Here is a 25000-nt window from a genome sequence, read left to right as displayed (position 1 = left end):
CTGCTATTCTGTTGTCCTGTTTTCTCGCTACAATATTACTCTATTTCCCTATTACCCCATTACCCTATCACCCCATTACCGTATTACCCTATTACCCCATTGCCCTGTTACCCCATTACCCTATTACCCCATTGCCCTGTTACCCCATCTGACAGTATTCTGGTACAATGCTCTGCAGGTGGTTTCAAGCTCTGAACGTTCACTTCCAAGTCTCCGGTATGTCAACATACATGTACAAACCGCGCGGCTACAATCAGACGCGCTATAACTCTGTACAGGCTCTGGCTCAGATCAAGGTAACACACACACACACACACACACGCACACATACACACACACACACACACACACACACACGCATACACACACACACACACACACACACACACACACATACACACACACACACGCATACACACACACACACACACGCATACACACACACACACACACACACACAGATTGCACTCGTGGAGTTTATATACTCTTGGCCCCAAGTACACACCACCAGGTTCATTGGTAGTCATAACGTACTGCTTGGCAAACGAGCGAAAGAGCAGCAAACCAGCATGATAGCTGCGTTGCTGCTTTGCCGCTACATACAGTCAAAGCATCTCAACCCATCATGTAGTCTCCATAGAAAGTATCTGAAGTGATGATGGTACCTCTATACAAACATCTTAGCCGATGATGTAATCTCTATCCCTAGCATCTCAACTGATGATGTTATCTTCATACAAAGTATTTGAGATTATGATGTAATCTTCACTGATGATGTAATCTCCGTGCGTAGCATTTCAACAGAAGATGTAAGCGTATACCGTAAGTCTACAAGTATTCGGCGCATATCTATTTTCAGCCTGATCATATTTGGCCGAAAATTTGTGTTTCAATGTTCAGTGTGACGGTGAGCAGGCAGCAGCAGTACAGGCTGAATATTTGTTGCAGCCGAAATGTGTTTTAGCGCTGGGAGGCTGAAATTTGAATGGGCCGAAAATTTGTAGACTTTCAGTAACCTATAGGCCGATTCATACTTCATGTCGCGTACGGGAAAGTCATCGCGCCACCGTCGCGCGATGGCTTTCCTGTACGCGAAATAGTTGAGCTCATGTCAACTTTTTTGCGACGCGACGCGTTTCCCGTACGCGAAATGAAGTGTGAATCGGCCTTAAGGCTGTTGTTGGTTGTACTGTACTGTGTACTTGTTACAACAGGCTGCTCTACACAGCAATGACTGTGCTCTCATCTATCACTGTACCAACCACTACATGTGCCCTATCGGCTATGAAGATACGCCCAAGACGTCCGCCTCGGCCTACAGGTGCGTTGCTAGGAGACCGATCGCCGCAGGTTGCTATCGGAGACCATTTTGAATTCAAACTTGCCCAGAGGACTAGATCAACTACCGATGCTCTGGGTGAAATTCGACACAAAATGCAAAGCCAGTGCCCTGAATCAGTACCCTGGATCAATACCCTGGATCAGTACCCAGGGATCAGTACCCAGGGATCAGTACCCTGGATCAGCACCCTGGATCAGTACCCTGGATCAGTACCCTGGATCAGTACCCTGGATCAGTACCCTGGATCAGTATCCTGAATCAGTACCTGGATCAGTACTCTCATACTATCACTGTATTTACAAAGCAGTAATTTGTGGCAAATTGCCAGCAAAGTGCTCGATGCACAAAGTGCATGAGAAAGGGGAAAACAGGCCAGGGTTGGGAGTCGTCGTAACACCGAGTTTCATGCTAACGCAACCATCAGAATACCGAAACCTGAAACCTGAAACCTGAGCCGGGTCAGTGTGTTTGTACATGTCCACATCCAGCGCATGGTATTCATACCTCTTCCTGGCTGGGCCATAGAAGTCCGGGTCATCAAATTAATATTTGCACTTTGGGTTGGATCTCACCTTGCATAGTCTAGATGTACGTGTAATTATTCTATGACCCAGTACCAGGGGCAGTAGTTATCAATGGTTGGTGACGGAATCCGTTGCAAGTCAATGCCTGCTCGTACGTGTAGATGTAGGTATGTTGGTGGGCAATTTTACGTCCCACTTTCTAAAAGGTGCATTTTCCATCCTTGTGGCTGCCGCTGCTGCTGCTGTTGGTACTTGTGGTTGTGGTTGTGGTGATGGTGGTGATGGCGTTGTCTCTCTTGTAGAGGTATTCTGTCAGAGAGTGAAGTGCGTACCTGGCTGATCATCGGCGATACCAGCAACTGCAGTCAGCCTCTACTTTCATGCAAGTGAGTCTCTACTTGACACTGGTCACGGCAATGATTAAGTTGTTGTGTTTGTCTGTCCGTTTGTCTGTCCCTTTGCATGTCCGTTTGTCTTGCTGTTTGTTTCTCTGTCTCTCGGTTTCTGCGGCTATCTGGCTCTCTCTTTGCCAGTCTGTTGAATCTGCGTGTCTGTCCATCTTGCAATCTGCGAACGTGGACGGTTTCCTGTATGTAATCATGCGCATGATCACTGAGATAATATCACTACACGTTTGTCTGTCTGTCTGTCTGTTTGTTTGTCTGATTCAGCAATAGCTTGATTGTCCACGCGATGACACGACTCAATTGTCTGTTTGTCTCTCTGTCTGTTTCTCTATCCGATACTGTTTCTTCACGGTATGCTATGCAGATGGGAGAATGTGGTCAAGGATCTTGAACTCAACCTACCCCAGTATTACAATATCAAGCAACCACACAAGGGCATACAGGCACGCAAGGGCGCTTGGCGACGGGGCGGCAACATCAACTGCATCATGCTGTTCAAACGATCGGCCGTGCAACGCAGTCGTCTCTATCTCAAACGACCGCTCACCTCCGTGAACTCCAACTCCGACGAGGAAGATGAAGCTGAAGCTGAAGCTGACGGAACATTGGAATCAGAATCCTCGGCTGCCGTTGCGCAGGCGGAATCTGCGGATGCTGTTGAGCACGACCAGCAGGAGAACGAGCAACAGGAGAACGAGCAGCAGGAGAACAAGGACGAGGACGAGGGGGATGGCGAGGCCCCAGAGGATGACTGCATGTGCTGAGACCGTGATCATACAATCATGGTGATGCCATCATACAATCATGGTGATGACACCATACAATCATGGTGATGACATCATACAATCATGGTGATGACATCATACAATCATGGTGATGACATCATACAATCATGATGATGACTGTAGAGCTGTGTGCTAGAATGAATTGATACTGTGTGGGTCGCACGTGTGATGGCTGTTTTCTAAGTGGCTTAACCCTCAGGATGAGACATGATTATAATGTTATGGTCTTGTACTTGTAGTCGTATTCGTAGCGGAGTGGTGCACTGTGCAAGATAGTGTTGGGTACTTGATGGAGTGTGGCTGCTGTTAGCATACCTGTGTGTGTGTGTGTGTGTGTGTGTGTGTGTGTGTGTGTGCGTGTGTGTGTGCGTGTGTGTGTGTGTACACTCGCGTGAGTACGAGTGTACGGCTGTGCGCGCGTGTATGTGTGTGCATGCGCATACAGCATATTCATTGTTCAGGAATCTTTTACTTCAACAAAGTGACCGCAAGCTAGCTGCGCGTAACATACATGTATGCCATTTCTTTCCTTTCAGTCACACAGTGTGAGACACATTCACATTGTCAAGCACTTTGCAGAGATATCATACACTGCTAGTAGTAATAATACTACTCCCCGACCAATGAATGCTTCTACTGCTACTCATGATAGTTATTTGTGTCTATTTTTTTCTTGTGCGAAATGGACCTGATATTCGTGCAGTTCAGGAAATAATATTATAATAATTATTATTTAAGTTATGATCATGATGGATTCATTGCCGGAGATATGGCTATATTGGCCCGTGTCAAATAGCCACCACAATGAAGCATGAAACGCCAGATCAATCTCATTATTCCCGTAGGTATGCAACAGACGTCTTGATGAGTGGCACCGTGCGCGTTGTTGTGTATCGGTGTGCGCGTTTGCATGTGTGTGTGTGCGTGTAATCAATGGTGCCAGTGAAGTTTATAATTATCAGATCCACTCTGATTAGCCACCCTCACTAGTAGCAAGCCATTACTGGTGTCAGGGGTAACTGCAGTTGGATCCCGGGACGGATACCCTGATGCCGCCAATCCTTTTTCTGCACCTTGTCTTCACCCACTTACTGAGGTGTGGCGAGCCCGTAAGTGGGATCATTTCCAAGTCCACCCAGAGGTTGGGGATTTCAGGGTGTGTTGGCCATTGAGTGGTTCAATGGCCTTTAATTTGAGTCTCTCTCCCCACTTCAGGGGAGACTCACGTGACCAGTCCTGGCAGTGAGCAAGTACAGTGAAACCTGTCTAAGACGACCGCTCAAGGGACCTTCGAAACGTGGTCTTTGTTACCAGGTGGTCTCCTTATCCAGGGTCGTTTGACTGGAAATGGCATCCCTTGATGCTGATTCGAATGGTCTTGTAGGACAGGTGGTCGCCTTGACAGGTTTCACTGTACAGTGTGTATGTGAAGGCATCCAGGTGAGTTGTATACTAGTCTAGTACAGCAAAACCTGTCAAGGCGACCACCTGAATAAGGCGACCACTGAAACCAGGACCAAGGATACCACCTCCAGTCAAATGACCCTGGATACGGAAACCACCTGGTAGCAGAGACCAGGTTTTGAAGGTCCCTTGAGCGGTCGTCTTAGACAGGTTTCACTGTACTTGGTGCACAGTCCTCGACGCCTTTGGTTGGATTTCAACTGGCGCAACTGTACCAAGAACCCCCCCCCCCCCCCAACACACACACAATAGAAAGTGCAATGGACAGAAGGCAACGACTTCAATTCGTAGAGCTGGGCTTTCACGAGAAGGTAAACTAAAAGGGATACAGTCAACAGGGGAAAAAGACAACATGGCACTGGCGACACACTGCACAGGATTCGGCAACACCGATCCTCCACAGAGAAGCAGGAGGCTGTAATGTACACACACGCACGCACGCACGCACACACACACACACACACACACACACACACACACCGTGCCAGCAAGAGTATTATAGGCTCCCAGGGAGCTTATAATACTCTTGCTGGCACGGTGTGATCACCGTAGTGATCGGCCAAAGCAAGCCGGCAATGCAGGTGGTTGCTCAAGAAATTACTGAGTAATACTGGGGAGAGTAAGACACGCAGTGACTGGGGTTGAGTCAAGAAAGTAGAAAAAAATAAAGAAATGCGGGGGGGGGGGGGGGGAGAGACGGGAAGGACACGGTAAAAAATGTACAGTTGAGAATCATGCCTCTCAAGTGAATCATAAACAGCAGCCGACCGGCAGGGAAAAAGAGCAAAACAAAAGAGTATTCTTCAGTTCTCTGTTGGCAACCAGCAGTCCAGGACTATTGTGCAATAGCACAATGACATCATCACCAAGACCAATGACATCATTATTATCAGCTAGTGACGTGGCACTGCCGCTACTCATTACCAATAGTGTGCGACTTGATGCACGACGACATCATCATCATCAGACCACACACGATGCATTGTGTCATCCACACGGATAATGATGTAACACGAATACGTCACCCACATGACTGGCTAGCTGAGGTAAGGCAATGATGCAATCCAGAAACGGTAGTCGGCTGGTCGAGCATTGCAAGGCAGGTCACTCAGTAGTCATGTAGTAGAGAGTATGATAATGATAAGTGATAATGAAGTGATGATGATAAGTGATGATGATAAGTGATGATGATGATGAGTGATGATGATAAGTGATGATAAGTGATGATACGTGATAAGCGATGAGTGATGAGTATACACAGGCTAACACCACTACTTGGCATTGTAGTCTCAAGCAGCCAGATACCGTCCAGGTGATGACCACAGCGCACACACACACACACGCATACACCCACCCACACACGCACCGACACGCACTCACCCACACACCCACACCCACACACCCACACCCACACACTCACCACCACACACCCACACACACCCACACGCACTGGCTGCCATTACTCAAACCTCAACACGGGGGAAAACCAGCAGGACTACCAGTACATGCCCGGATCGTCGTTCATTCACCACCAGAATGATGATCATGTTGCCCCTGTGCATGTGGGCGCCTGCGCTGCGGGAAACGTTTCAACATCCGCCAATGTCCTTCTTGCCACGCTTGCGATGATAGCGTGTCTCCTGCGGGTCAAAGCCTTGCTGAACGCAACCAAACACAGCCCAGGCTGGGGTGGGCGCTACGTAGTCGAGGGCGCTGAACGTAGATTTACCACCGCTTGCCTCATACTCGCTCATCTGTATTGCGCACATCACGGAGAATGCCACGTGCACAGACGAAACAAACACACACACACACGCACATACACACATGCACACACACACCACACACACACACACACACACACACACACACACACACACACAAAACACACACACACACACACAAAACACACACACACACACAAAACACACAAACACACACACACACACACACGGGTGCTGAGGAGCTGAAACAAATTGTAGCTAGTAGTGTGCATGCCCGTGGCATGACAGCAAAGAAAGAAGATCACCTTCTGCTACGCAAAATTAAAACTCGGATACTGAGCCAGTAATAGGGGATGCACACTCACGGGGAAACCTGAGGTCACGGGACAAGGTAAAAGTTCAGACCTTCGGTCACCGGAAAGAGGAGAGAGAGTGGGGCCGCTCACACCCGTGGTCAGTTTTGCCTTGGCCGCATGTTTGGCCATGAATTTGTGGCGGAGCAATTGAAAAATAATCTGTACTGCATTTTTGTAGTGCGTTCTGCACTATATTTTGCATTCGCCATGCATGATTTTCCGATGGGCACTGTCTGAAAATGAAGGTTGCGATGCACCCGTACAACTACGGGTTCAGAGTTCTCGCCAAAGACAGGATCTACACATGCGCGTCTCATAGCCATGGGATTTTTCCCATGACAAACGCCCTGAGGCCCACGGCCACGGCTTTGCCAATTTTTTCCCCGAGAGGTTCTTCCTTTCCCCCAGTACCATATTTTCCATAACAACTTTCCCATCACCGTGGTTTTACCCGTGTGTGTGTGTGTGAATCCCCTATAATAAAAAAATGTAAAAAAGAGAAGAAACGCTCTGACTATTTATCATCTTGTTACAGTCGTGGATAGTTGCTGCAGAACTCGTTCTCATGTGTTTCTTCTCTTTTTTTACCTTCTTCCATAGCATTCAATTCATTTTCTGGTACCGCGTATGGCTATGTACTGGTGCGACACGTGTGTCGTTGCACCCCCCCCCCCTCCATTGTTTCAGGTGTAAGTGCAAGGCACAGCATGAGTACAGTGCAGCAGGTCAGATACGCAGCCACGCACTGCACTGTCCACCCATGCACTGCACTGTCCACCCACGCACTGCACTGTCCACCCTTTCAGGCTGGTTGTGGCGAGTGTGCTGTGTTGGTTCAGGGCGAGCGCACCGCTCCTGGGCTCGCATTTCCGTTCCCACCACTGCAACACTGCCAAACCTGAAAGTCTAAAGGCCGATTCACAATACAACTTCTTGCGACGCGACCTGCGACGAGCTGCGACAGCGACACTCGGTTCACAATTCTTTTCATGTTTGCGACATCCTTATACACTAGTAGGACTATGCACGTGCACTGTACGTGCACCCAGGGTCGAAACTGTACTCCATTTGTGTATGTCGCGTGTCGCATGTCGCAAAAGTTGAACTTTCTTCAACTTCTGCGACGGGTGCCTTGCGACTGCACGCGACAGGCAGTTTCTTGTCGCAACTGTCGCAAATTGCGTGTCGCGTCGCAGAAAGTTGTATCGTGAATCGGCCTTAACGTGTGAACGGCCAATTTTTTCTTCCTTTTTTGAAGAAAGGTTATCGCGAACCCGGTTTAAGATGTCTGTGTAAAGATGCGCCTACAGATGGCTTCTATTCGAACCACAAATCTCTATTGAACTCGGGATGGTGAGCCAAGGATTACAAGAAGAAAGGACCACAGGTTTACAGGTTAACCGTAGATGTCGAACACAGGCAATTACAAGCTCGATTGCTTGATACGGCTGTTGGCATGCGTATTCAAGACGTCATTGAGCTAAATGTCAGATCGTTGAATGGCAGTAGCATATCAGCCATTATTACGCTAACTGTTGCACAGTATGATTCATCACACTAACAAGCTTATAACTGCCAGTGTTGGACAACTACGGCTAACCGCTACTTCAAGTAACCTTTTGTTCCTTCCTTCTTAACATATCCCTACTAGTATCTAGGCCAATACTAACCAGGATTATGAGGCAAAATGTGCTGATCTTAAAAATCTATAGTAAAGAAAAAAGGACCAAGAAACTACAAGTTCCGCTATGATGTCCACTAACATCACCAGTTACTGGTAACTTGTAGTTTCTTGGTCCTTTTTCTTTACTATAAATTTACCCTTGGCTCTCCATCCGCAGAGTCCAATCTTAAAAATCAGGATTTTATTCAAAACCGGCTTCTATACGAGACAGGATTTTACACAAGACACTACGCTAGTTTGAGAGTCTGAGACAGGTGCGGGGAGATGGCAAACCCGCTGTGCATTCTTCTTCTGTGTTCAATGATGTCGCGGAAGAGTGTCGTGATGGAGCACGAAATCTCGTTGGCAGGCCGCGCCTTTGAGACAACTCCGTAACCTCCATGACAAGTGTACATAACCCCGCTCTAGTTAAAGATATCAGTCTGTTGCAGTAATAGAAATGACCAAGCGCCACAGAGTTTGCATGATTTGTATTCAACCATGCATGTTGACGTGTGTGTGTGTGTGTGTGTGTGTGTGTGTGTGTGTGTGTGTGTGTGTGCGTGTGTGTGCGTGTGTGTGCGTGTTTGTGTGCGTGTGTGTGCGTGTTTATTGACCTGAAGAAGGCCAACGACTCGATTCCCAGGCAAGCTTTATGGTCAGTACTGCAGCGCATTGGCGTTCCCCCCAACATGCTGAGTGTGATCCGTTCCCCCCAACATGCTGAGTGTGATCCGTTCCCCCAACATGCTGAGTGTGATCCGTCCCCCCCCCCCCCCCCCAACATGCTGAGTGTGATCCATTCACTACACGATGGGATGATGCTAGAGGTCCTGGCAGAGGGTGGTCGAAGTGAGGCATTCTCTGTGACCAATGGTCTACGGCAGGGCCGTACACTGGCACCAGTCCTCTTTAACATCTATTTTTCGGCGGTGGTCACACACTGGCGCTCGGAATGCCGGATGCTGGCGTTACCGTCAAGCACAAGCCTGGGCGTAGACTCGTCGGTGATCGCACCGCAAAGTCGCGGCTACTTCCAACCCGTGTCACTGAGACACTTTTTGCCGACGATGCTGCAGTCTTCTCCACCACCCAGCAAGACTTCGAGACTTCTCCACGTCTGTGCGTCAGTGTGTGTATGCTGGTTTAGTGTATTGCTTTTGCTTTTGTTCGACTGGAGAAGTGGCCACCACGATTATTCCACGTGAAAGGTCCATATGGAGCACTGGTGGGAAAATGGCAGGATTAGTTATAGGCAGCTTGCTACTGGTTGCAGTGTTTGGACGTGTTGTTGTAACACTGTCAAAGAGAAAGTCTCCTGGACTGAGGTAAGTTCAAGTAATTGCAGTACTCCGTCCATGTCTCTTTAACACGTGCAGCACTGGTGGGGAAATGGCAGGAATAGTGATTGGAACCTTGCTACTGGGTGCAGTGTTTGGACGTGTTGTTGTAACACTGTCAAAGAGAAAGTCTCCTGGACTGAGGTAAGTGCAAGTTACTGCATTACTCCGTCAATGTCTCTTTAACACTTGCAGCGTTAAGTCATTGATGATATTTGGGCTACATCAGTGATCCGTTGTGTGAAATAAAACAGTCAGCCTTGCTGTATCTGAGATAATTTTGTGATACCTGCATGCATCATCGAACTTCTTACGACTGAAGCTTGCTTTACAGCAGTGACATTGTACTTGGACCTGCAGAAAGGAGATGACTGTGTTCACTCGTTTGTGGTGCAAGGGTTTCTCTCTGCGGTACCCGCGCAGACAGTGGTGCGCGCATTGCTCTCTGGGTTTGGCCAACGCCGTGCGAACAGTCCTGTCGCCAGAACCCTCACAGCCCACCCATAGATCTACATAGATAGCAGTGCTGAACTGAGTCGGTGGAGTGCTGCGACTGACAGAGTCGCCTTCCGGCGTGTCGTACAGTCATTCGTTGGTCCTGCTCCCCCTTGCCAGCAAGAATGGGAGCGAATGTTGGCGTCACCGTCAAGCACAAGCCTGGGCGTAGACTCGTCGGTGATCGCACCGCAAAGTCGCGGCTACTTCCAACCCGTGCCACTGAGACACTTTTTGCCGACGATGCTGCAGTCTTCTCCACCACCCAGCAAGACTTCGAGACTTCTCCACGTCTGTGCGTCAGTGTGTGTATACTGGTTTAGTGTGTTTCTTTTGCTTTTGTTTGACTGGAGAAGTGGCCACCACGATTATTCCACGTGAAAGGTCCATATGGAGCACTGGTGGGGAAATGGCAGGAATAGTCATCGGAAGCTTGCTACTGGTTGCAGTGTTTGGACGTGTTGTTGTAACACTGTCAAAGAGAAAGTCTCCTGGACTGAGGTAAGTGCAAGTAACTGCAGTACTCCGTCCATGTCTCTTTAACACTTGCAGCACTGGTGGGGAAATGGCAGGAATAGTGATTGGCAGCTTGCTACTGGTCGCAGTGTTTGGACGTGTTGTTGTAACACTGTCGAAGAGAAAGTCTCCTGGACTGAGGTAAGTGCAAGTTACTTATCCCGTTATCGGCCCTCTTAAGAGTTGTGTATATCACTGTTGAGGCATCCGATGGTAAATAAAATGAATACTACCGCATTACTCCGTCAATGTCTCTTTAACACCTGCAGCGTACTAGTCCTTTACAAGCCGTATATCTAACGAGGTGCTATATCCAACGAGTTAACAAAGAGAGACCTGTCGTTAAAATAGAACGAGTTACGCAGAAATCGATCCACTTGTACTGTCGCCACGGAGGGTTGAGAGTGAGTGAGAATAAACTTATACCAAGAGTACATAACCCCCCAGAGTGTGCAACGCCTGATCAAGCTCTGCATAGGGTCTTGGTCGAGCGTAATCGGATCTTCTGATGTCATGCATACGCTCCACACCAGCACAAGGCCAGTCTCGAGGCAAGGCACCGTTGTTTTTGATCCGAGAGTCTCCGCGACCCCCCCCCCCCCCCCGGTTCCTCTCAGATGTGTACGGTATTATGAGGCAAATATCCGATTACGCTCGACCAAGACCCTATGCAGAGCTGGATCAGGCGTTGCACACTCTGGGGGGTTATGTACTCTTGGTTATACTGTTCCTAGTGAGCGTTGGGAACGAGTGGTTTAGTACACGCATATCGAGACGTTCTATTTGTGGTTCGTTGGTATCATAATATTATACCAACGAGCCGCAAATTATGCTTTCCAGTAGATGGGATGAAGCAAGGCTTACCAGTTGATGAAATTTAGGATAGTCGATCCACGTGTGCCATCTATTGTCAATCTTGAACTACGCACACACAAACAAATACACACACACACACACACACAGGCACACACACACACAGAAGCAGACACACACAGAAACAGACACACACAGGCGCGCGCGCGAGCGCGTGCTCACACACACACAGGCACGCACACACACACAGGCACACACAGGCACACATACACACACACACACACAGGCGCACGCACACACGCACACACACACACACACACAGGCACAGAAATGATGCTTTGACTACCGCTGCTTACATCACCACCAGTGCAGTGCAGCTCTCCTCATCTATCTAAACTACAGGGTTTGTGCGTGTATGTGTGTGTGTGTGTGTGTGTGTGGTGTGTGTGTGTGTGTGCGTGTGAGCCGTTCACGTCCCGCCGGACTCGCAGGGCCTCATGCCGCGTCCCGAAGACAGCATTCCTTCAAGTCGCCCCTTTTGGGGACACATAGCCTATCGTGGCAGTGGGCGAAGGAAGGAAGGAAGGTGTGTGTGTGTGTGTGCGTGCTCGTGGACTGGCCCCCGGCCGACTGCCCAGCAGCGTTATTCGTTCCCTCATGTATGCGTGTGTTCTCGCCGGTTCCGTTTGCTCCACCATCTCTGGTGTCATCAGGCTGCGTGCTCCATCCTCCTCTCTGATGCCCCTCCAGGGCCCACGTGACCCCTGTGGCAGTGGCTCTGCAGGACAGGTGTGTGTGTGTGTGTGCACGCGCGTTCATGTGTGTGTGCACGCACGTTCATGTGTGTGTGTGTGTGTGTGTGTGTGTGTGTGTGTGTGTGTGTGTGTGTGCACGCACGTTCATGTGTGTGTGTGTGTGTGTGTGTGTGTGTGCATGCACGTTCATGCATGTGTGTGTGTTTGTGTGCACGTGTTTGTGTACAAGTATCACTGACCTTCTTGTGGGCTACAAGCAAGCAGTTGGAATGCTCGTGTTCGCACGCAATCTCGTAGTCTGGCAACAGATCGGCTAGCTGTTGTACAAAACCCACGACCTGCAAACACCACACCACACCACAACACAACACACCACACCACAACAACAACAACAATAGCAATAATCACCGGCCATCGTGAGAATAAAGATTTCAAACAACACCAAATTCTGTAGGAATTGGATCTATTTCTGATGAGAAAGCACGTTCGCCTGTTCACTTGGTGAAGTAAAATGAAAGACAACACCAACAACACGTGCAAGGTATATTTCAACCGATTCACGGCGAGAAAAAAAAGAAAAAAAGAGTAAAAAGTGTGCTGTGACCAGGATTCGAACCTGGGTTACTACGGCCACAACGTAGGGTCCTAACCACTAGACGATCACAGCTTGCTACAGGAGCACACATTACTGCCCCGAGTAAATAACTGTCAAGACCTGATCGGCTGCTGTAAAAAGAGAGCTTCTGGCGCACGGTAAAATGTGTCAAAGTACGTATGGAATCCTCGTCGAGGTTCGAGACCAAGACGGATTTTTTCATACTGTGTGTGTGTGCGTGCTGTGTGTACAACAGAACCGGCACGACGTATGGAAATTGCGTGTCAAACTTCACCGCGGTTGACACACAATTTCATGACGACGGGCACACAGCTGCAGTTGACGTTTGAGTTCAACTTATTAGGCCCAGAACGTGACGCTCAACGCACACATGGACATGTACTCTTGACTTCCTTAATAACGACTGCGGATATAACGACAATTCGCGGATAACGACAGAATTTCCAAGCCCAGAGCAAAGTCCATACTATCTGTATACATATAATGAGACTTCGGGTATAACGACACTTCGCGAATAAGGACACGTTTCTGACGACCGGCCGAGTGTCGTTATACGCACACATGTACATGTAGTAGAAACTAGAAACTAGAAACTCTCTTAAAAAAAGAGAGAACAGTGGGTACCGTCGGAAACCTTGCCATCATGCCCGTAAACAAGAAAACGAAAACGAAAACGACAGCAAGTGCCTGTACCGCGCTTCTCAATGGGAATACGAGTCAAGTTTGCGCCCTGCTGAACCTGTTCACCATCGCATCCCAGTGTTCACAGGTCTAGGGCTGCACAGCGCCCCGCTGCACCAGTTCACCATCGCATCCCAGTGTTCGCAGGTCTAGGACTGCATAGTGCCCTGCACCAGTTCGCAGGTCTAGGGATGCATAGTGCCCTGCACCAGTTTACATCCCAGTGTTCACAGGTCTAGGGCTGCACAGCGCCCCGCTGCACCCGTTCACCATCGCATCCCAGTGTTCACAGGTCGAGGGCTGCACAGCGCGGCCCGGCCACGCAGCATGGATTTCCTTGATCAGATTGCATTCAGCAGCAGCAGCACTGTACTTAATATTGATCAATAGAATGTGAACGATACCATTGGGCTGTTCAACAAAGCAACAATCTCTCCTCCTCTTCTCCTGTGTTCTGCTTGTTCTTTTCTTGTTCTCTCTCCATTGCCAACTTGCATCTTCGTATGTATACATCTCCACCAAGAGGCTGTCGTTTTCGCTGGTGTGTTTTTACTTGTTTGTGCTAGGGAATTCCCAACAGGCGTCATCGCCTTTGTGTTGTGCTGGGCAAGGAGGGGTGGGAGAGAGAGAGAGTAGACAGCTCCAGTTCTCCCACAGGGAATGCACTCTCAGCCGACACATGGCAACCCTCGGTAGCCATTACACATAACAACAATCCCAAACAATGAAGGGGTTACGGCCCTTACGGGTACTTGAAGGCTGAGAGCGGCGCACGGAGGAGAAGAGGAGGAGAGATAAGTCCATTGCGCAATGCTTTAATTTGTACCATAAACACCCCACACAGCCACCTGGGCATGGTCGTCTGCGGTGTTGAACAGTGCATTGCTGATCCCAGCGTACTCACATGTATTTTACTCATACATTCCATCAAGAGTACATGAAAACCAGAGTGTGCAGCTTGGGGCCTTCTCTGCTATGGGTGTCTGTCACGGCGGAATTCCGTGATTACATCATTTTGGTGCAGATCTGAGGCGGGAAATGGCGTAGTGCGTGCAACTGAGCTGCAGTTGTGCAGAAAGAGACCTGCTTGAATCCTGCTTGTACGCACTGCACCACTAAAATGATGTAATCACGGAATTTCGCCGTGACAGCAACCCATCCGAGCTGCACACTCTGGTTTTCATGTACTCTTGATTCCATATTTGGCAATGCGCAATGGGCTTATTACAGACCTGTAGACTGTAGAGTGACTGACCTCTTCATGCCACGGTACGTTCTTCATGGTCAGAGTGGAAGCTTTAGAATCTCCACAGTACGTCACTCCCTTCACCTCGATGAAGTCCGGGTTGCCGCGGGCAACCAGACTAGCGTAGGCCTGCATCTCCTCCGTGTTCCAGCCGGACACCAGCGTCAGACGGTAGACTGTGCGCTGACCCTGTTCAAAGTAACAAGACATGGTGGTGCACGGCAGTGTGTGCAGGCAATACAGCACATGCACATGCACACATACACACACACACACACGCACACACACACACACACGCAAGCACACAAACAGTAAGTGGGGATAGAGGTACTTCACGGCACAAGTGCAGTCCTGGCCAAAGAAATTCAACCTCATGAATAAAATACCACCGTGCATGACGCGGCCCGAGCACTACACACACACGCACGCACACACACACACACACACACACACACACACACACACACACACACATACACACACACACACACACGCACGCACACACACACACACACACACACACACACACACACACACACACACACACAACCATGCTCTGTTTCAACTCCACCGACAGTGACACCACCTTTTCACCCTCATGACTATGTCACGGCCGGGGGGGGGGGGGGGGGAGGAGGCTACTCAGCCCAAGCGCTACACACATGCACTACCATGCACAGTTTCAACTCCACCGACACTGGCACACACCTTGTCCGATAGCGCTTGTAAACTGTCCAGGAAGCGTGGCCAGAAGTCACGGAACAACGGCCGGTCGATTTTCTTCAGCGACTCCTTAGTGCTGGCGTCGATGCTCACGTACAGCTGTGTAACTGGTACCAGGTTGCTAGGGGCAACAACAACAACACACACACACAAAGACACATAGAATTGCATTCCACGTAAATGAGCTGTGATGATGGTGGTCTAGTGGTGCTACCAGAGCCTGATTGGTGTCACTTTCCACCAGAATAGAGTTTGTACGGTTCACAATTCCACATCTGTGCTCACGGCGTGTACAAACCGAGTACAAAACAAGAACACGAGTACAAAATTAGTACAAAATGAGTAAAAAACGAGTACAAAATAATTACAAACGAGTACAAAGAAAGCACAAGCATGACACTGTAAAAGCCATTATTCTAACGAGGCGCATATATAACCATTTCCTAAAATTGACTGGTCTACGTGTACGATTTTTCACTCAATCTCAATGCTCAATAGCAGCAGTATATGTACCGATTTCTGTATAACGATTCTATTTTAACGACAGATTTCTCCTCGTCAACTCGTTAGAATTAGCACTTCGTTATACGTATGGCTTCTACAGTAGCTGACAGTACCTATGGCTGATTCTGATCGCGAGCAGAGCAACACTTCAACTGCTACATTCTCACTTCTCAGGGTAGAATCAGTCATGTTGACATGTACATCCAGAGAATGCTGTTCATACATTCTATCTAGCTGCAAACAGTTCGGTCACATTTTTGCAAATCCATCTCCCACCTCCTCTCTAGACCATAATTCTCACACAGCAATCTCCCCTCCCCACTCTCTTTCTGCCCTCTCCTCTTCAAAGTCGTCTCCTTGTGAGAAGGCTCCATTGCCTGTTTGGTTCAACGACTATAAATAAAAGCCCAACAATGACACAACCAAGTCCTTATTTGCCGTTACTCAGCGTTTCGACTATCACGTAAAAAAGCCCACGAAACTCTGAGCAACGGCAAATAAGGACTTGGTTGTACATGTACCATCAAGAGCTATTACCCCCCCCCCCCCCCCCCCCCAAGAGTGTGCAACTCCTGATACCCTTTCTATGGGGTACGCTGACGGCGAAAACTCACATCACGTGGTGCAGTGTCGTAGTTGTACGTTTCTAGCCCGTTTTTAGCGAGCAGCGGAGTAATAAAAAAAGCACTCTCCGACAGAAACTCACTGCGGGTATGCAAATTCCCCTGCAATGGGCCAGCATGATGTTCGGATTGCGCGCACGCTATCGTACAAACGTATCTGAGACACGCGATGTGAATTTTCGCCGTCGGAGACCCGTATGCAGAGTTGCACACTCTTGGGGATGATACACTCTTGGTACCATTAGTAGCTGCGTGAGAATTGCATTACAGTTGAACATCGATTATCCGCACATCGACTATCCGACCATTCGATTATCCGTAACAGTTTTTTTGGGCGCACGTGCCGTAGAGTACGCACTGTGCATGTAGTGAGCCATTCAAAAAATACGAAAATTTTGAAAAGTAAAAAGTAAAAAGGTCGTGCGGCTAGTAATAACCACTGAAAGTGTGTGAGTGACAGTTTTTTTCTTATCCGGAACATTTGCCTTATCTGAACACCGCCTGACAGTTGTCTGCCCAGAGGTGGTCGGATAATCGATGTTCAACTGTACTGGTTCTGTTCACTGGAGGGTTGTAGGAGGTGCAAGGGAAGAAAAAAAAAGAAAGAAGACGATAAAACCTCCAACAAACAGCGCAGCACACAGCACAGTGGCAGTTGAAGTCTCCATAAACAGACAAGGAAAAAAGAAAAAAAAAGAAAAAAGTGTGCTGTGACCAGGATTCGAACCTGGGTTACTACGGCCACAACGTAGGGTCCTAACCACTAGACGATCACAGCTTGCTACAGGAGCACACATCAAGTCAGCTGCATCATTGGAATCAAGTTCTCTCACACAGGCACAGATGTTTGATGATGGCTGATTCTGACTCAAATCTGTTCCAGAGTGCATGTTTTAATATGTACACACACAATGATGTAATCGGAACTGGTCCAGGGCGGCAGTTCTGCACGCCGGGTCGGATTTCAGTGAGCGCAACTGTAGCTGACCGTGCAGTGTGCAGTGTGCAGTGTACAGTGGCAAACCTGTGTGAGCAAGACATGATTGTACACTGGTGTAGGGACTGGTAGCGTATAGCTGAGATGGGGATTCATTGGGCAGCACCACCAGCACCAGCAGCAGTGAGTACGTTTGATTATGCCCGCGAATCGATTCATGAATCGATTCGCGCTATTCACATCACCCCGTGTGAATAGGGTGAATGGATTCCGAATCGATTCCAGGGCTCATGACATGAACATCGAACTGCAAGATTCCATTCATGAATCGATTCAAGTGCGTTATCGAACACACTCGGTGTGTGCATAGCTTACCGAATAGCATCGGGGAACTGAGCGTTGGTGACGAGGAAAGTGGAGATCATCTTCTTGTGCAGTAGGCGACACAGCTCGTTGATTTCCGGATACATGATTGGTTCACCTGTAATAGACACACCGACACACACACCACTCATGAATACATGCACAAGTGCACGCATAACAAGCTAGGCAGCACACTTCTCCGTGTGCTGCAATATAAACTTCAGAAGGAAAGCTTGAAAAGGGTTTGCTCCCCACACTGGAGCTCGCACTATTCCGCCGACTTGACACGTGAAGGAAAGCTTATGTGTACTATAGAACGGCTATTAAATGTAGCGGGTAAACGTTTCAGCGTTTCTGAATCTGGACCAACTCACGATGAAATATTCTAGCGATCCGAGTTTCACACTTTAAAATGAAGGATGTACGAGTGTGGTTAACATGCACATTTTTCGATTGGCGCTGCAAAACTTAAAGGGGAACTGTCACCAAAATTTTTCTTTGTCTTATCTTGTGGTTCTTTGGCTCCTGATCACGATGGTGTTATCCGTTTTTCTCTGCGATGGCTGGAAGTGGGTGAAAACTTGAAAAGAAGGTGCCCAAAATTGTCCCGAAGTACCGAGTGACGTCACGCCGGACTTGACCTCCACGCGTACATTCATCGTCAAAAACGAAGTCCAGCTCGTGTGCTGGTCGATCGAGCTAGCTGTTCCAATGTACGGTGCACGTGTGCCTTTTGAACTGTAACACAGATGGGTACGTCGTACCGAAGGAGAATGCCAAAGAGGCAGAGACCCACGTGCAGCTACACAGCCGAATCAAAATATAAAGCAGCTGAGCTTTCACCTTTTCACTTCTTCCGCGAGGATCTAAGTTTTATTTTGTGAGCACGGCCGGAAGTACGTCGTTGTTTTGAACTTTTCGTATGAGGAACAACACGATGATGAGTGCGTATGCAGAAAACAGTACTCCTCCGGCCGGCGATAACACCACCAACCCGAGCCCCAAAGGAACGCAGTGTAGGTACGTGAAGGCGATTCATCTGGCGATGTTGCTGAAGATGCAGATGACAAACTCGGACGTCTTTCATTTCAGAGCCGGTTGGGCAACACCGCCACCTTCAGCTTCGATACAACGACATCATTTTCAAGCACGAGGTATGTGTGTCACACTAACAGAAAACAATCATCCTTCTACTCCTTCGTAATCACAAATAAAACAAAGAGCTGGAGCTTCGTGGAGGAAGTACCAGTGCGACAAACTGCTGTCGACTTTTGTTTATTTTGTCCCTTTTCGGCGTTCTCATTGTGTACAACGTACACATCGAGTGTCCGAGTTCAGAAGGCAAGCGTGCACCGTACATCGAACAGTTGGCTCGATCGACCAGCACACGGGCTGGACTTCGTTTTTGACGATGAATGTACGCGTGGAGGTCAAGTCCGGTGTGACGTCACTCGGTACTTCGGGACAATTTTGGGGACCTCCTTTTCAAGTTTTCACCCACTTCCAGTCATTGCAGAGAAAAACGAATAACACCATCGTGATCAGGAGCCAAAGAACTACAAGATAAGACATAGAAAATTTTTGGTGACAGTTCCCCTTTAAGCGAAAACACTCCTTTCGCTAAAGTCACTAAAATATCGCCGTTGCTAAAATTAGCCGTTTACAGTGTGGCAAAATACAAGCAGGGAATACAGTCTCATGAGCAGAATGTTCAGCAGAAGAAATGAACTCACCGACGAGTGACAGAGCGCAGTGCTGGATGTTATGTGCCTCAGAGAAACGCTCCGGTTTTACACCGGGAACACCTGACATGCAAGCACACATACACACACGAACACACATGCATGCACACACACACACACATACACACGTACACACACGTACACACACACGTACACACACACGTACACACACACGTACACACACACGTACACACACACGTACACACACACGTACACACACACACACGCACACACACACACACCAACATACACAGAGTCGGAAAAATACACAAGGGCAAGAATTGAGGTCCCCTTTCGTCCACTTGTCAAATCACACAAAACTTCCCTAGCATAACAGCAAAAGATGTAAGATCCTAGCTGTCAAGTCATTGCCTCTTGTTAGTCATATTTATTGAGAACGTCAGAAAATCAGATTGATGAAGTCCTCACCTCTAAACTGCTTGATCATCTTGTAATGGCTGAGCATTCCTTCTTCAACAATCATTTCCGGTCCGTCCATCTTCCACCGCCATTCTGTGCCCACAGGATTGGTGTGATGTCTGCAAGGTGTGAACGAGACGCAACAAGCATCACATCACGTCATGCAATGTGTTCCAAGTGAGATTGTTCTCGATATGGCAATGGTTCAGAAATGAACACTACCATCACCATCACCATCAGCAAGAGAGAGAGAGAGAGAGAGAGAGAGAGAGAGAGAGAGAGAGAGAGAGAGAGAGAGAGAGAGAGAGAGAGAGAGAGAGAGAGAGAGAGAAAGAGAGAGAGAGAGAGAGAGTGACGGGAGAGGGAGAAAGAGAGAGAGAAAAAACAGACACACACACACACACACGCATACACACACATGCATTTATCATGGAAAGGGGAGAGTACGGTAGTTACCTCCAGCAGAAGACACACTTGTTAGCGCATGCCAGACTTGGTGTGGCTTCCATACATTGATGACTCTGAATGCCGTACATAGTATGCTTGTAGCAACCACCACGTCCACGCATCATGGACTGTAGTGCATGGACAGATACATACACACACAGACACACGCATACCGTATTTTCCCCAATAAATGTACAGTCCTTTTATTTCTTCAAAGGTGGTCTGACCTGTACTACTATAGGAGACTGTACTAGCAGAGGAACGATGCCAATGTCAAGTGTGCACGAGCTCACTGAAATCCGACCCAAAGTGCAAAACTGATGCCCTGGGACCAGTTCTGACTACATACCTAAACGTGTACATGTGAACCACTTCCAGGGCATCAAGGGCAAAGCAGACTCACACGATTGGACTTCATTGTGCAACACCGTACATGTCGGCTGCACACCATCCCCTCATTCTCACCTTTGTCCACCTACACAATTTCACGCCGGAATGACTGCCGACAATTTGATAACCTGCAGATAGGGAGCGTGCACAGAATACGCACGTTTGCACAAGGAAGTGTAGCGCACACACGCACACGCATACACACACACGCACACACACACACACACGGAGTTACAGGTCGGGTGGCTGATAGAGAAGAGTCGAAGTTGTCCACCCGCCCACCCACCCGCCCACCCACACGCCCACCCACACGGCCACACTCACACACATACACACACACACTGACAAAGTAGAGAATGGCAGTCCTGCCCAGAACCCAGTCACTGACACTATACAAGGTTGCTACTATATACACTACACACTGACAACGTAGAGAATGGCAGTCCTGCCCAGAACCCAGTCCCTCACACATACTATACACTGACAACGTAGAGAATGGCAGTCCTGCCCAGAACCCAGTCACACACACACATACTATACACTAACAACGTAGATAAAGATCATGCTGTGGCAGTAGCTAATAACTCACCCTGTTTGGTCACCCTGTTTGGTCAGTGCTTTCCTCAACATGGGTGTAACCATCTCTCTACTACTAACTCACCCTGTTTGGTCAGTGCTTTCCTCAACATAGGAGTAACCATCTCTCTACGCTCTGCTGCCTTTCGACCACCGATAGATTTCAGTGCCACTTGCTGGTCAGCTGCTTCCTCTGCGGCGCGATCTTTCTACAATGGTACAGCAACGATGGCAACAAGAACAGTGGCGACAATTACGCCAAGAACAAGAACAAGAACAACAGCCACGGTGACAGCAAAATCGAAACAAGAGAATTAGCATCATCAGCAGCAACATCAGCATCAGTGGTTCAGAGCAATACTGTACAACATGCAATTTTAGGTGTATTTTTTCGGTATCAGGGACCTGCCAGGTTTCAGGTGTAATGTAGAATTAGGTGACCAGTGTATCCTTCACATACAGTGCATACAATAGCGACTTTTAGGTGTAATCTAAATTTAGGTGCCTGGTTTCTCTACCGAAATTAAAATTACACCGAAAATAACATGCTATACAGTACATGGATAAGTGAAGGTCATGACCACCAGGAATAACATAGTGACTAAGTCATGGGTGTGGGCAACTGGAAACGTTCACTGGCACATGCCGAGCCTACATCTAAATATGGCACACTGTACATCCAATGCTGTAGGTACACTGTACATCTATAATTATAATAATTATGGTAAGCATACATGTACCCCCCCCCCCACACACACACACACATACGCACGCACACAGACGCACACACACACAGATACCCGATCCCCCCTCCTCCTACACACACACATACCTTGGCCTTCTTCATTTTCTTCACAACCTTTCCCATGTCCTCGAGATCAATCACACCGCCGTCCGTGTTCAAGCTGAGACCAGCGTCTTCATCAGCCAACTCCTCTTCATCGTCATCCTCTTCTTCTTCGCTTGTTGTTTCATACAACTCCTGGCCAGCAGCACCAGCAACCACACACAAAACAACACGAAAGCAAGCAAACAGAACCTTACCAACATGACCAGGAACTGCGGGACACACTTTTTATTTTTATTATTTTATTTTTTTAAACACAGCCTTAGTAATAATCAGGGGAAGAGGACAACTGAAATGACACTGGACAACAAGACAAAGGGGAGTAGGGGCGATGTGCCGATGTGGTTGGCGAGGCTCATCCGACCGGAGGTCTCGGAATCATAGCCTACGACCAGGCATCGATAGGAATGCAGCTAGGGAGGGAGGGAGATCAAGTGAGAAAGAGAGAGAGAACACTGTACTCAATCTAGCGGAGATGGAGAACGGGAAACCTGCGACGTGATAGGACGGGGAAAGTCCCTAAAAGCTCGTACACAAATCTCTAGCTAGTGGTTAAGTGAATGTTGAGACTGGTGACACGACTCAGATGGACTACCGTAAATCTATAAATGTTCAGCTTGTTTAAATTTCAGCCTCCGAGGGATAAAACACATTTCGGCCGCATTGAAATTTCCGCCCGTACTGCTGATGCCTGTATGTATTATCACACTGCACCTTGCAACCAACATTTCAGCCGCGGCGAAGTTTAGGCCTCGAAGGCCCAGGCCGAAAATAGCTGAAAATGAATACTGTAGTGTCGTGCATAAAAGTGCGACCCGTATAGAAGCATGACTCGAATAGAAGCCGATTTTTCGAAGCGCGCCGTGACACAGAAGCACGATTTGAATAGAAGCCGCTCTCTGCAAAGTACACATGCAAGTACATGCGTGGCAGTATGCACTGCACAGTGTACACTGACTACGTTGACATAGAAGCATGTTTTGAATAGAAGCATGGTTCGAACCCCGGCTTATACGGTCGCGAGCACCTGCTTTTATGCGCGACCTAACGGCATGCAAAAATGCACCCATGAATATGAGCTGACTGTTTGTTGACTAACACGTGAAGCACAGAAGCCACGGAGAGTTTGACAAGGCCTTTCGTACCATTACTCTTCAATTTTGTTACGCATATTTGTGGACTGACAACATTTTATTTTTATTTCATGCTTGCTCCAGACAATGTCCATACTACTAAGCAAGAGTCTGTCATACTACAGTCGGTACTCATTTTAAAAGTGAGTTCCACTGTACGTCAATTGGTTGACTCTTTTCATGGCAGGAGGCAAGCCAAAGGGGAAACTCCCCTCGCCAGGTGCAATTACCTCATCTTCATCGTCAGGCTCGGCACAGCCACCACAATCGGCACAGCCACCGGCATCGTCACCACCACCACCGCACGCACCACTATCACCGCTTCCCGCGCCACACGTACAGCTGCCTCCGCACGATGACGACGTGGCCTGTGGTGATACCGCAGCGCTTGCTGATGATGACGGTGATGTGTTCTCGGCGGTCGTCTTGCCTGTCAGTTGCGCAACGAGACCTTGTGCCCATACATCAAAGTCAGCCTCCAAGCCTGGAGCATAGACACATATTGACAAATGAAATGCGAGAAAGTGTTAACAACACAATCATCAACACAAAGGTGGTTTATACAGTCCACATTGTGAGTCAGGCCATACTGTAATCCCAGTCACACATCAATACAAGTGTTTGACACAACAACAAGGAATGTGTGTGTGCGTGCGTGTGTGAAACGACGTGCCAAATTCTGTGCTCGTATCCTCACTTGAACTTCCTGACATTCGCTATCATTGAGTACGCAATGGGCAAGATCAAGGTGTGTGTGCGTGTGTGTGTGCGTGTGTGTGTGTGTGTGTGAGAGAGAGAGAGAGAGAGAGAGAGAGAGAGAGAGAGAGAGAGAGAGAGAGAGAGAGAGAGGGAGAGAAAGAGAGAGAAAGAGAGAGAAAGAGAGAGAAAGAGAGAGAGAGAGAGAGAGAGAGAGAGAGAGAGAGAGAGAGAAAGAGAGAGAGAGAGAGAGAGAGAGAGAGAGAGAGAAAGAGAGAGAAAGAGAGAGAAAGAGAGAGAAAGAGAGAGAGAGAGAGAGAGAGAGAGAGAGAGAGAGAGAGAGAGAGAATACACACATACCTCCATGCGCACTCTGTGCAACATTCTCATCACCAAAGCCACGCTTGTAGAGACGAGAAGCTGAGAGCTGCGCAAGCTGACGATCCACTCGGATGCTGATCTGTACGTCAAGCAAGGCGTACACACATATACATGTATATACAGATGAGTGACGAACATGCATGCACATTGGACAATTCTTCAAAAATTCCGGGCAATTCATCAAAATAATACCGTAAAAGCCCGTGTATAGGCCCCGGGCGTATAGAATAGCAGGGTTGATTTCCTGGTCGTATACAAGGTCACAGGCGTTATTTTGGAACCGGGCGTATACTTGGAATAGGGATAGCAGTAAGTATTGGGTATCAGTACCTGTACATGTACTGGTGTTTCCGGCATACCTGGGCGTATACATGGGCATGGGCGCTATTTTGAAACAAAAGTGTTGTCTTCCCCTGACTGGGCGTGTACACGGAGGGTGGGCGTTATTTCGAGTGGGCGTATACAGGGGCTTTTACGGTATTATGATTTGA

At 48.3% G+C, this 25000-nt stretch overlaps 2 protein-coding genes and 2 non-coding genes across 5 annotated transcripts in view; 1 reads left to right on the top strand and 3 right to left on the bottom strand.

The window, feature by feature from the left end:
• LOC135821405 (uncharacterized) overlaps window positions 1–3926 on the top strand; it is an 11677-nt gene extending 7751 nt beyond the window's left edge. The window contains exons 5-8 of the mRNA XM_065334475.1: window positions 179–296; window positions 1215–1321; window positions 2169–2252; window positions 2638–3926. Coding sequence (XP_065190547.1) covers window positions 179–296; window positions 1215–1321; window positions 2169–2252; window positions 2638–3037 — 709 coding nt within the window. The 3' untranslated portion in view covers window positions 3038–3926. The remainder of the gene's footprint in view (window positions 1–178; window positions 297–1214; window positions 1322–2168; window positions 2253–2637) is intronic.
• An 852-nt stretch (window positions 3927–4778) lies between these two features.
• Window positions 4779–23797, bottom strand: LOC135821403 (S-adenosyl-L-methionine-dependent tRNA 4-demethylwyosine synthase TYW1-like). Of its 2 annotated transcripts, XM_065334472.1 has the most exons (13): window positions 23663–23797; window positions 22285–22434; window positions 21538–21661; window positions 20952–21004; window positions 20496–20614; window positions 20049–20158; window positions 19611–19682; window positions 17890–17995; window positions 15436–15571; window positions 14737–14916; window positions 12424–12522; window positions 11481–11537; window positions 4779–6276 (listed from the first exon to the last, which is right to left on the bottom strand). In XM_065334472.1, the coding sequence occupies exons 2-13, from the start codon at window positions 22318–22320 to the stop codon at window positions 6112–6114; spliced, it is 1257 nt and encodes a 418-aa protein (XP_065190544.1). In that variant the 5' UTR covers window positions 22321–22434; window positions 23663–23797; the 3' UTR covers window positions 4779–6111. The 2 variants fall into 2 exon arrangements, with proteins under 2 accessions (XP_065190544.1, XP_065190545.1); XM_065334473.1 differs by lacking the exons at window positions 21538–21661; window positions 22285–22434; window positions 23663–23797 and adding an exon at window positions 21479–21518.
• Window positions 12780–12851, bottom strand: Trnah-gug (transfer RNA histidin (anticodon GUG)). Its single transcript has one exon. It is a non-coding gene; the product is annotated as a tRNA-His (tRNA).
• Window positions 17284–17355, bottom strand: Trnah-gug (transfer RNA histidin (anticodon GUG)). The gene has a single exon. It is a non-coding gene; the product is annotated as a tRNA-His (tRNA).
• Window positions 23798–25000: the final 1203 nt, after the last annotated feature.

The sequence above is a fragment of the Sycon ciliatum genome, chromosome 7 (assembly GCF_964019385.1).
Source record: "Sycon ciliatum chromosome 7, ocSycCili1.1, whole genome shotgun sequence".
Taxonomy (NCBI): Eukaryota; Metazoa; Porifera; class Calcarea; order Leucosolenida; family Sycettidae; genus Sycon; species Sycon ciliatum.
This window is presented reverse-complemented; position numbering and strand designations above follow the sequence as displayed.

What these genes read in the sequence shown, in the direction of transcription:
- LOC135821403 (XM_065334472.1), bottom strand. Translation starts at nt 22,320, where the DNA reads ATGGGAAAGGTTGTGAAGAAAATGAAGAAGGCCAAG. An exon ending in AGAAAATGAAGAAGGCCAAG is followed by an intron (nt 21,662 to 22,284) that starts GTATGTGTGTGT and finishes GTACCATTGTAG; the next exon opens with AAAGATCGCGCCGCAGAGGA. An exon ending in AATTGTGTAGGTGGACAAAG is followed by an intron (nt 20,615 to 20,951) that starts GTGAGAATGAGG and finishes CATGCACTACAG; the next exon opens with TCCATGATGCGTGGACGTGG.